Source organism: Glycine max, chromosome 19 (genome assembly GCF_000004515.6).
Source record: "Glycine max cultivar Williams 82 chromosome 19, Glycine_max_v4.0, whole genome shotgun sequence".
Classification (NCBI taxonomy): domain Eukaryota; kingdom Viridiplantae; phylum Streptophyta; class Magnoliopsida; order Fabales; family Fabaceae; genus Glycine; species Glycine max.
Window position 1 is genome coordinate 1,145,438 of NC_038255.2, and position 11,109 is coordinate 1,156,546.

Below are 11,109 nucleotides of genomic sequence, written 5' to 3' on the forward strand. Positions count from 1 at the left end.
TTTCCATTATGGATGTAGACAAAACAACACATAATATATCATCTGTGACTTGTCAACTGAAATTATAAAGTGTCTTTTGCTTCGAAGTCTAAATATTGTTTAAATTCAAGCTTAATTAATTATTGCAAACAAGATTGTCTCGCTTAGATATTTCTAAAGCAATCTAGTACAGTTACTGTCATCATCCAAGTTGTTTGGTGACACTTAATAGTTAACACTAACAGGGATGCAAAGGACGTAGTAGCGAAACGCAATAACTTGTATCAATATTATTTTTTTCCAGCTTTGGTTCATTCTGGTGTAGTTAGCGAGACAAGGCTTTGTTACTAGAATCACTTTCAGGAATGCGTACAATATTGATGTACTTTTGATTTTTATGTATCAGTACTTCACAAGTATTTACAAAATTTGCAAGCTTAATGACGAAAAAATAAGAACAGGATATTTTTACAATGAAACTCATACATTTACAACTACAAAGTGGTTTGAAATTAAATATAATTATTTTAAAATCGTCAGATTACAACACATACTAAAAAAGGAATGTACCATACAGCCTAAAATGGAGTTACTTATGGACCACAGCAAATAGCTTGGGGACTGCCAGACTACGACCATGGATAAGAACTCAAATGGATTACCAATTTACCATCCACCAAAGTATTAACTGTTCTTATAAACCTAAGAATAAAAAGTATAGACTAAAATTGATGAAATATAAAATGCTAAAACAAACAGCATTTCTTTACTTTTCCCAGAAATGATGGGTATTTATGAGAAAAGCTATTTACACAATCAATCCCAGCACAACTGCTAATGTGTCTGCGTCAGAGTTTAAGCAAGAAAAAAAAAGGGTGAGAGCCTTTGGTAGAAATCATAACTCATATGCAGTCACATTAGCAGTTATGCGGTGGTGTAAGTAGCATTACTAGCGATTCCTATAAGTAGCACACATATATTCGTGCCACTACTAGACTTCATATAGCCCAACATACAGGACGACACAGAGAACCAGAGACAACTGCCATGGGAAAATCCGACAGGAAGAAGAGTTATGGACACAAATCAAACAGCTTACTATTCAAAAACAAAATAGAACCATTCAGAATCAGCATTGGATGCTGAACTATTTCAGTCTACTCCAGCCATTCAGTTAGAAATTCTGAACATATGATGGGTCACATGAACTTGAAGAGGTCCAGCACACCGGCAAGCACTCCTGAGACTGGTATCTCAACTCTGTCCAAAAAAAAATATTTTCACAAATTACTAGATATATGAGAGTGAAGTAATCAGCAATACCAAATTGAAGCTATATATTCTAATCATAAATGATGAGCATGCATATAATTGTAAATAAGTTTTACACCAAGTTGCCAAAGGAGGCAATGTAAATCACTGTTACTGTCCACTACTTGTAAATGAAGGGTATTAATTGTTTAAATGGGGGATTGCATTCCATATTCCCAAAAGGTTAAATTAAACAACAGAAAACTCCAGAAAGTTTGATACTCTTGTGCTACCAAATGTTAATGAAGATATAAGCAACCCAATAACAGAGGTCACACAGACCACCAGGAAAACTGAATGATTATTTCACAGCTCATACAGAGAACAATCCAATGACCTCAATTAATTGAAGATAAGGAAAACCTACCATATTAGAAAGAAAGAAAAAAAAAAGAGCAAATGAAAACAGTTATCATAAATCAAAGAACAGATCAATAAGCAGAGAGATGGTTGGGACAGTTTTGTAAAATAGAATCAAATAATCAGATCTGTCAGCTGATGCATGAGCCAAGAATGCAAATGTTGCACATGGGTGAAAACTTTGGATTTGCAGAAAGTTATCATGTCTAAAATCATTAAAGAAACAAAATACATTTACTATTAAAATATTTTCCAGGAATTTCAATACCAATTACGCAGTCTATGAAAATTAGAAGAAATTAAATCAGCAATAAAACATGTATAGACCACACTAACAGACACCCAAGTCATTACCATACTATCCCATAACTTCTCATTGTAACATACTAATAGCAAGTGCCTATGTTTCCTCCTAGTGGCTGATAAACACCAAACAAAATAGACATGAGTGACCCATAAACAGATTAATCTCAATTTGCAGGTGAAAAATAGAAATTAGCAACTATAGAGTAATAAAAAAAAACCGTAGGTCAGGAGTCTACGTTGTTGCCGAGCACAAACGAGAAGATTTCCCGAACCGGAGAGAACTGAACGAGAGCGATATCCATGGCGTAACCGGAAACCGGAAGCTTGAGTTCCCTCAAGAGGGAGAAAGCCTCAGGCATTCTGTTTTTGGGGACATGGTGTGCAACGGAGCAATAAGGGATCCAGGAATTGAAAGCGTAATCGTCACCGATTTCGAGGCCTTCTTTTCTGATAGCGTCACAGAGCTGTGACTGAAGGTGGAGGAGTGAGAGGGAAGGGGTTGGGGCGAGGAAGAGGAGGTTGTCGGGGTCGTTGGGGAAAGTGGCGAGGGAAGAGAAGGTGAGAGGGAGAGGATCGTGCTTCGATGCGAAGCCTTTCAGGAGAGATTCGAGCTTCGAAGGTTCTAGAAATGGCGCCGAGAATAGGGTTATGTGTGGCCGAGACTCCATTTCTATCAGGTGCGTGCTGATTTGTCTTCTCGCAAGAACGTTCCATGCTTTCAGAACCTGATTCTCCAACGCAGGGTCTAGGTATAGCTCGATCGCGAACCCTAATTGCTGCGACATTGGGGATTTTTTTTTGTTTTCAAAATAAACCTAACCTAACTCAGATCTGTGTGTGAAAGAATGGATGGTTGGTTGTGAAGTGAAGAGTGTTACTGAGTTGGGCTTTGTTTTGCGTTTGCGATAGGAAAGTTGCTTTTTAAAGCCCCCAAACTTGCACTTTCCATCATACCTAAATTGGAAAATAATTAGCTATCACGCTAAAGAGAGCTATATACGTACGTACGCCAAAACAATAAACAATAACTTGTTGTTGGTTTGATGGATATTGAATTCAGTTTTTTTAAGTAACATCTTCAATTTGATCTTGGTTGTAGATAAAAAAAAAAAAAAAAACATGAATTAAAAGAAAGAATCTCATTAGAAATAGTTAATCATATTAAAGTTAAACAATTTAATAATAATTTATCTAGAAAGTGTGACCAGAAGTTATATATGTATATATGGTTATAATTGTTGATTTTAATGATGGAGTAAATCTTATAAAATGACTAAAAGTTTGTATAATATTATAAATAAAAATATATGCAAATGGTTGTAATATTGTTGTAGCTTTACATAATCTCGGACCATTGTGTAATGAGTAATGTTAAATTTTTTTATTATATTTTTTTACAAATTCTCTTGCTACTTTTTATGATAAGTATTGAATGAAAAGTAAAAATATTTTTAACTTTACCATAAAATTAAGGTAGTAAAAGGATTTGTAAGAGAATATAATAGAAGTAACAAGCTAGTATTATTCTTGTGTTACATGGTATATTCAAGTTTTTAATTTTAAAAAACAAAATATTGATACTCATGTCATTATGTGTTGTATGAAGATGAATTAAAACATAATGATTCTAAACCACCTAATGTTGTAGTATTTTGTTCACAACATCGTTGACCAAAATTTTGTTCACAACATCTATCCGTAATTAATTTCAGCATCGGCATTCACAATTGGAACCTATTCGACCACACAATAGAACAAGTGATAATTAAGACAATACTATTATCCCTTCGATAATAAAAAGGTCGACAATCATATTATTAATTACTTGATTATAAAAAAAATGATTCACACTATTTAAAAAAATTATTAATTTGATTAAATTGTGTCATTTTTAATGAAAAAATAAATATTTTTTCTTAACTTACTTTTCATCAGAATTAAATAAAACAAGAAATAATTAAAATTTATTTATATTTGAAACAATATGTACAAGGAAAAAGAATGATGTATATTAATTTATTTATGGTTGTTATGAACTTTCTGTGGGTTCTAATTACATATAAATGTATCTATTTATTTATCTTCATGTAAATAATAATAATGTTTAACCCTAATCAATTAAGTTCAAAAGTCATGCCACCACCATCCCAGCCTCTCTTTTGAGCACAGCAAGCAACAACTCACTCCACACATCAACAGGACCAGGAAGGCACCAATGGGTACAATCATTATAACCCTTCATCCACTTATTCCCCCAATGCTCCCCAGGGTGCCCATCTGGCCTCATCAACATAGCCCTAGCAACATCCACCATCTCAAACCTATTATTATTATTATTATTATTATTATTATTATTATGCCCTAATTTTCCCATAGTGCCTTCTCTCCTTGCTCTCTCAAACTCCTCCATCTGAATACCCCTCACTTCCCAATCAAACTTTCCAAAATCAACCTCACTCTCACTCACAGGACCTGTTCTATTGCAATACCCTCCAGTGTTCCATACTCCATTCTCAAAGTGTGCTGGTGCAAAAGTCCTCAACACTGTCACCATTTTTTTTCTCCCACATTCCTTGCATGCATTGATGTGTCTGAAGGCTGTTCTGAATGCTTTCCTTATGGTGAAGTCTGGATTGTAGCTTGTGATGTTTTCTTCGTTGCAATAGACACAACCTACTTGTTTTCCTGCTTCATGGAGGTGCATTACTCGGAAAAACCAGTGTCCCGCTGAGATTATTGCGTAGTCTAGGTTGGGAAGTTCTTTGGCCCAATCTTTGTCGACCTTGTCGAGGTGCATGTCGAAAATGCTAGTGCCTGTGCCGTTTACCATTCTCTCCTCGCCTACTATGAGAAACCTATGAAGATATAAGATTGATTATGTGGTTAAATAAAAATTCACAAGTTCGATATCTTCTTGTTAATAAAAAATTAATAATTAATATTTGCTGATTAAAAAAAAAAACTATGAAAACCTGCTCCACAGCATCGTGAGAGTGAAATCGTGGATGGGGAAATACCATTTGCGAAACCTGTCTTCTGAGTCCTTGTAAACGTCCTTTGGAATTTCATCCTGCATGATTTCAAAGAAAATATAGTTAATCACACCCCTTGTGAAAAGCTGAAAAAAGATGCATAGATACTTGTCCTAGCTATTTAGATATATATCTAGAAAAAAATATATAGATATGATAAGAAAATATTTAAGAAAATGAAAATATATATATTGACTAGGTATATACACGTACTAAACTGTGCATGAGTGTTTATTAACTTTTTTCGTCCCAATTTATAAGATTTTATTGAGTAATTTACTTTTATTAAGAAATCGGTAAAATTTAGTTATTAGCATTAAATTTGTTGATAATTATATTATTTTTCTAAATTTATCCTTTAATACTTTTGGAAGTCTATAAAAGAGAAATTAAAAGACAATATTCAGGATATTTTAGTATAAAAAAATACTTAATTCACTAGACAAATGAAATAAAATTTTATAAAAGGGTACAAAAAAATTAAAATTATCTTATAAATAAAGACAAAGAAGTATTATAATTTTTTTTACGACAAAAGTAACATATATTACAAACAGGGCACCAGTGGGGGAGTATTATAATGCTATTCTTATGTGAATTCAATATCATTATTCATTAAGGAAATTGTTTATTATTTATTATATACAATCATTCAGTGTCATATTCAACCCCAGATTATGATCCTATGACATGAAATGGCTGATTATTCATTTATTTTCACAAACTAGAGGGTATAATAATTTTTGGGATAAGTAAAAAATAAAATGATGGGTAGAGAATATTAATGCACCCCTTGAAGACACTCTCAACAATATAAGAAAAGAAGATGGATAAATATTTGATATCATAAGTAGAGAAAAATGAAGAATACGAATTACTATGTGTTTATAGTACTGTAGAAATGTATATTGAGGTTGAAGTAAAAAAATCATCTTACAATATTACTTTACTTGATTATCAACTCTATATAAAACACGTCATCGTGAGGAAAATAATAAAGGAAGAGAGAAAAGAATCATACAATTTCAACTATTGATGTCATGCTACTGATAAAAATTGATATGATGACATTATATGTTTATACCACAAATTAACCAAATCATTTCCCAATCACGAAGCGCTAGACTTGAGATTGTTTGATTTATCAAATTAAATAGTAGTATAACAATAAGAATATGTTTTTTAATGTGTAAATCATCTCTTGATTATATTATAAACTTATAGATATGAAGATATAAAACAATTGGGACAAAAAAAATAGGATATATTTTTATGCATAGAAAGTTAGTAATAAATAAAATCTAATTATCAAAAATTGTAAAATATTAGTTTCTCTAACAACCAAATCGGCCGAGAGATATCACACCTACTTAATAATCTTTGATTTTGATTAAACAATGAATTTGACTTCTTTATTGTCCCATCAAAATAACATTTGCATGACACTTATATTAATATTTAATGATAATATTTAATTTTTAAAATTATTAAAATGGTATAATTTTAAAGAGACAACAAGGACAACACAGGAAAGACAACACAGAAGCCCAGATTCTTATAAAACTGACTTAAAATGAAAGCTGGTAATGAAAGTGATTAGGTGGATTGTATCAAAATCTACACGTGCGAAAATTTCTCTTCTCAAAATGGATTGGCTCAGAAGTTATTTACTCGAGTGAGTCCCTAGCTCTTACACTTTTCTGCTGACAAATTCCCTTCTTGTTCTTTCTGCACGAGGGAAGTATATTTCGGAGTTTGAACTTGCATGTGCCATAACTTTATTCACCAAGTTGTCTGAATTTTTAAATAAGCAATATTGTATTATTATGTCTTTCTAATATTATTTGAATTACATAAAAATATTAATAAAAGTAAAATATTTAATATATTGAAAATTTCAAAAAGCACGTAATACTGTATTATTATTAAAATAATAGTATTTGCTAAAAAAATTGTAAAGATAATGGTTAAGTAATTCAGTAATTACATAGAAATAAAGTGTATATTTATTATTTTAAGAATTAAAAAATGATTACTTTTTTAAATTAACTAAAACATTTTAGTACATGCAAATACTAAAAGTTTTAAATAATTGAGAAAATTATTAATGATATTCATTAAGTATTGGAATTATTCTAATTAATATATACTGATGATTGTTCAATAATTCTATAGATTATTGGAGTCAATTGAACATAATCAGCGGCCATTTTGACAATTAATTATTAATCCTTTAAAAACGGTATTCAAGTCTTCCCACCACCATCAACAAACAAAGTAAATTTGGCATTAATTAAATTTTGAAACTTATGGCCACTGAATCGATCACTTTACTCACACATGCCTACAATATTGCATACTATTAATTATCACGCAACGTCCCATTAGAGGAGAGTTCTTAATTTTGGGGTATTTTTTTTGGTAATGAATTTTTTGTGGGGTATTTAACAAAACTAGCAAATAAATTGATTGGAAATTAAAAAGTTAATTAGAAGGTAAAAAACTAAGGAAACTGGAAGCTTCTTTTTTTCTTTTTTGAGAGGGGGAACTTGAAGCTGATGATAAGCTAAGTTAACTAATTGAACTAAAATATATCATGAAACTAACTATTATACCAGCAAATGAGTGTAAAAATATGTAAAAGGACCTAAATGGAGGAATTATGATAAGATAATAAAAAAGAAAAAAAATAAGAAATATGTTTGAAAATAACTTAAAGTGGTTAAATAATTTAGAAAAAAATTCTCGAAGACTTTTTTCTCTCTTTTACTTTTGTTTTTCATACCCAACACTTCCTAAGTTGAATTTTGAAATAGTCACTTTTTAAAAAAGCTTAATCTAACTACTATTGCGGCACAAAAAATTACTCTCAATTATAGTAGTCAAAGACAAAAGAGACAAAATAAAAGGTGTAGTGATAAGAGACATTTATATGTGGCATCACATTCAAGCATATTTTCCCTTTTTATTCCTTTCCATCTTCCCTTCGATTTTGTTGACAGGAATCACATTCCCCTTTCTACGCAACCAAAGAATTTCACCTCCATCAAAAGCCAAAACTGTGTGTTACGCAGTGTGCAACGTGTAAAAGGATCGATACACTTGAAAAGATGGTTGGGTATGGGGGGAAAATTTTATTACATTTTTTATTTATGGTCTCAATCAATTTTTACACGATATATAATTAAGATTTTTAATTTATTTAATTAAGTATAGGTAGATATTAGTTAAAATCATATAATAGTCATGAAGCATGTAATAATTTCTACAAGTTAAACGAAAGAAAAAAAAATCCCTTAATTACTAGAGTTGTAAATCCAAGGATTTTAGTGCAATTATTTTATATGTTGATAGTTAAAAAGTTTGGATACACTAAAAGAGATAAAAAAAGGATTTCTTAGTAGCAATACCAAATCTCTTAAATTTCCATAAGTATTAGAGTTAGACACTAACCTGTGACAAGAGGCAGAGGAGGGAATCCACATGGTTTCTGGCCACAGAATCTCCAATGAAAGCCATTTTCTTGGCACGAACCATGTGGAGGAAGGTTCTGGCGTGGAACCTTGGAAGATCACATTGTTCAGGCTTCCATTTCCAATTGAGAAAATCACTGTCCATTCTCCCTTGCTTGAAACAGTTTTTGCTATCAGGGATTGTGGTGCAGCTTGAATTGGTGTAATAGGTTGATGACCCTCCCAAAGCTGGTACCCAGTGACCCTTAGAAAGGTCACATGTTTTCTGTTCTGCCCTCCAAAAAAAAAGTACACAAATTTATGTAAGGGAAATTAAGAACAACAAAATCAAATTAGCCTACATAAATGGTAATCATGACCATGACCAAGGTTTTAAATTACAACCGTGATCACAATTTTATCACAATCCTCGATTTTGTGAGAAATTGAACACATTTGTAGCCACAATTGTGTTAACATTGCATCCGAAATCGTGATCGCGGACCATTTTTTTAAAATCCAATCATGATCTTGAGTGTGATGATTTTTGAGACATACCCTTTTGTGGTTTGGAAGGTGAAACCTTTGTTGTTGTTGTGATGACATGTTCTTCTTGCTTTGGAGAGGGATTTTCAAGCATGTCATGGCCTTGATGGGGTGCGAGGGTTAAAGGGTATGGATTATAGAGGAAGAAAAAACTAAAAATTGAAGCCATTAAGAGAGAGGTCAAAACAAAAGGCACTCCCTTCCCTAAGGTCAGACTCAGACATCTCTCCCTTTTGCCAGTGCTATGATTATGATACTTGTCCTGAAACATCGTACTAGATGTCTTCATGGTCTTCTCCAACATCCCTCTCACACTAGAGAGAAAGAGGAGAGAGAATGGTGGGGTTCTGTTTAATAATGTTAGAGAAGAGAACCATAAGAATTCAAAATCATAATCGGAGGAAATTTTGGTCTTAAGAAGGTTATGTATTTTGTAACTGCCATTGTGAAACACTGAAACTCGGGAATATGTTAAAAGGGAAATAATATTCGGACACGAATAATTTTTATGCTATACCATTTGTACACAATGTTGATATGGAAAAACCAAGATAGAAAAGATAGGCAAAATTGTTTTTTCCTGTTCTATTTTCCAGCAAGGAATACTTATTTTCTTGTTTGATTACATTCTTGTTATAGTATTATTTTTAATTTCAATCCAATATATATCCCTTCAAAGATAATTAGTTAAAAAAATTATTAAAATGTATCTATAGTATAAAATATTTGTATATTAATTGTCATGTAATTATGGATTGTTATGTATAATAAGATGGTTTAAGATTATATTTAAGAGTATTTCTAATTGATTGAAAGTGTTTAAAAATATGAATAATATATTAAAAATCAGTAATGACTAAATTAATGTTATTTTTGTTTCTTTGTGATCCTTTTCGGACATATATGGTATAGTATCAATAAGGACAAAATAATTTATGTGGGTAATAGAATCTTTTCTTATGACTAATTTTATCATAAACTTTTTTCGAATTCATTAAATATAATAATTAGTGAATGTTTGGAAGCAGATCACGAATTTGATTTTTCACATCAATGAACATTATTAATTAGTGGTTCTAATTTTTGTATCAAATAATGAATACATGACAAGTTTATGGTAAGCCATGAATGGAGATGGTCCTCTAGAAGCAACCCCTTATTGTTGTTTCGTTGGAATTTGAGAATAATAATTGTTTGTGAAAGGGCAGAATACTTGTGAAAGAGAAAGTCAAAAGAAGGGAGGCAGTGAAGTACTTTTTTTTTGTCAGAAGTTAACATGAAGGGAGGAATATGACACATGTCAAGGTACAATTAAGCAGTGGCATGTGATCTTGTTGGGTGTGAGGACCAGTCCCATATACACATACCCTCATTTCACGGCGCAATCCCTACCCTTTTGCAGTGTTGGTGTGGTGAATGAATATGGTCATGGATAACTGGTTTTTAAAATTAGATTATGTTTGGAAAAATAACTGGAAAAAAAATTAGTGAAAAGCTGAAAATTTAGATTATTTAATCTTAATGGTTTGTTATAATTATATATATTGAAGTAATTAAAAAATATAAAATTACATAAAAGATAAAAAAATAATAAATTTTACATTAATATAAAAGATTAAAAATGAAATATAATATATGTTCAAGGAAAAAAAAATACTCTCTCTTGGCTTCTAATATAAAAAAAAAAAACATGTCACGCTAATTAATAAAATTAGTTAATTATATTTAATTACATCAATTTCAATTAAAAAAAATTAATTTACTTTTTATTGAAACTTTGTATCAAGGATAAGAAAAAGTTATTCAAATTAACACATCAATTAAACTTAATGATATTTTAGAGATAATAACATTAAATAAGATAAAATTAATTAAAATTTTATTATCTTTTAGACCAAATGGAGTAAATATAAAAAAATTAGCTTATTAAAAAACATTAAAAAATTTCGTTTGTCAAATAATTTTTCAACTAATAAAAAAAGTTATAAATTAACTGAAATATTTTACCTAACACACTTTTAAAAATATAGAATAAAATGTGTGATGTAATCAAAAGAGATTAAAAAAAAGGAATATAATTTTTATGTACTATCAATTTAAAAAATTGAGTAAATTATACTAAT

General features: G+C 30.7%; 2 protein-coding genes across 3 annotated transcripts; both read right to left on the reverse strand.

The window, feature by feature from the left end:
* Nucleotides 1-481: 481 nt before the first annotated feature.
* LOC100802388 (uncharacterized) lies at nucleotides 482-2,860 on the reverse strand. The gene is made up of 2 exons (XM_006603767.4): nucleotides 2,193-2,860; nucleotides 482-1,239 (listed from the first exon to the last, which is right to left on the reverse strand). The coding sequence occupies exons 1-2, from the start codon at nucleotides 2,739-2,741 to the stop codon at nucleotides 1,234-1,236; spliced, it is 555 nt and encodes a 184-aa protein (XP_006603830.1). The 5' UTR covers nucleotides 2,742-2,860; the 3' UTR covers nucleotides 482-1,233.
* Nucleotides 2,861-3,963: 1,103 nt separating this feature from the next.
* On the reverse strand, nucleotides 3,964-9,604 carry LOC100795496 (protein ALTERED XYLOGLUCAN 4-like). 2 transcript variants are annotated; one of them, XM_041012819.1, is made up of 4 exons: nucleotides 8,999-9,604; nucleotides 8,442-8,731; nucleotides 4,974-5,026; nucleotides 3,964-4,811 (listed from the first exon to the last, which is right to left on the reverse strand). In XM_041012819.1, exons 1-4 carry the CDS (start codon nucleotides 9,288-9,290, stop codon nucleotides 4,088-4,090), a joined length of 1,359 nt encoding a protein of 452 aa, XP_040868753.1. In that variant the 5' UTR covers nucleotides 9,291-9,604; the 3' UTR covers nucleotides 3,964-4,087. The 2 variants fall into 2 exon arrangements, with proteins under 2 accessions (XP_040868753.1, XP_006603831.1); XM_006603768.4 differs by having other exon boundaries at nucleotides 4,929-5,026; nucleotides 8,999-9,603.
* Between the last annotated feature and the right edge of the window lie 1,505 nt (nucleotides 9,605-11,109).

What these genes read in the sequence shown, in the direction of transcription:
- LOC100795496 (XM_006603768.4), bottom strand. Translation starts at nt 9,290, where the DNA reads ATGTTGGAGAAGACCATGAAGACATCTAGTACGATGTTTCAGGACAAG. An exon ending in ACCTTCCAAACCACAAAAGG is followed by an intron (nt 8,732 to 8,998) that starts GTATGTCTCAAA and finishes TTTGGAGGGCAG; the next exon opens with AACAGAAAACATGTGACCTT. An exon ending in CTCACGATGCTGTGGAGCAG is followed by an intron (nt 4,812 to 4,928) that starts GTTTTCATAGTT and finishes ATATCTTCATAG; the next exon opens with GTTTCTCATAGTAGGCGAGG.
- LOC100802388 (XM_006603767.4), bottom strand. Translation starts at nt 2,741, where the DNA reads ATGTCGCAGCAATTAGGGTTCGCGATCGAGCTATACCTAGACCCTGCG.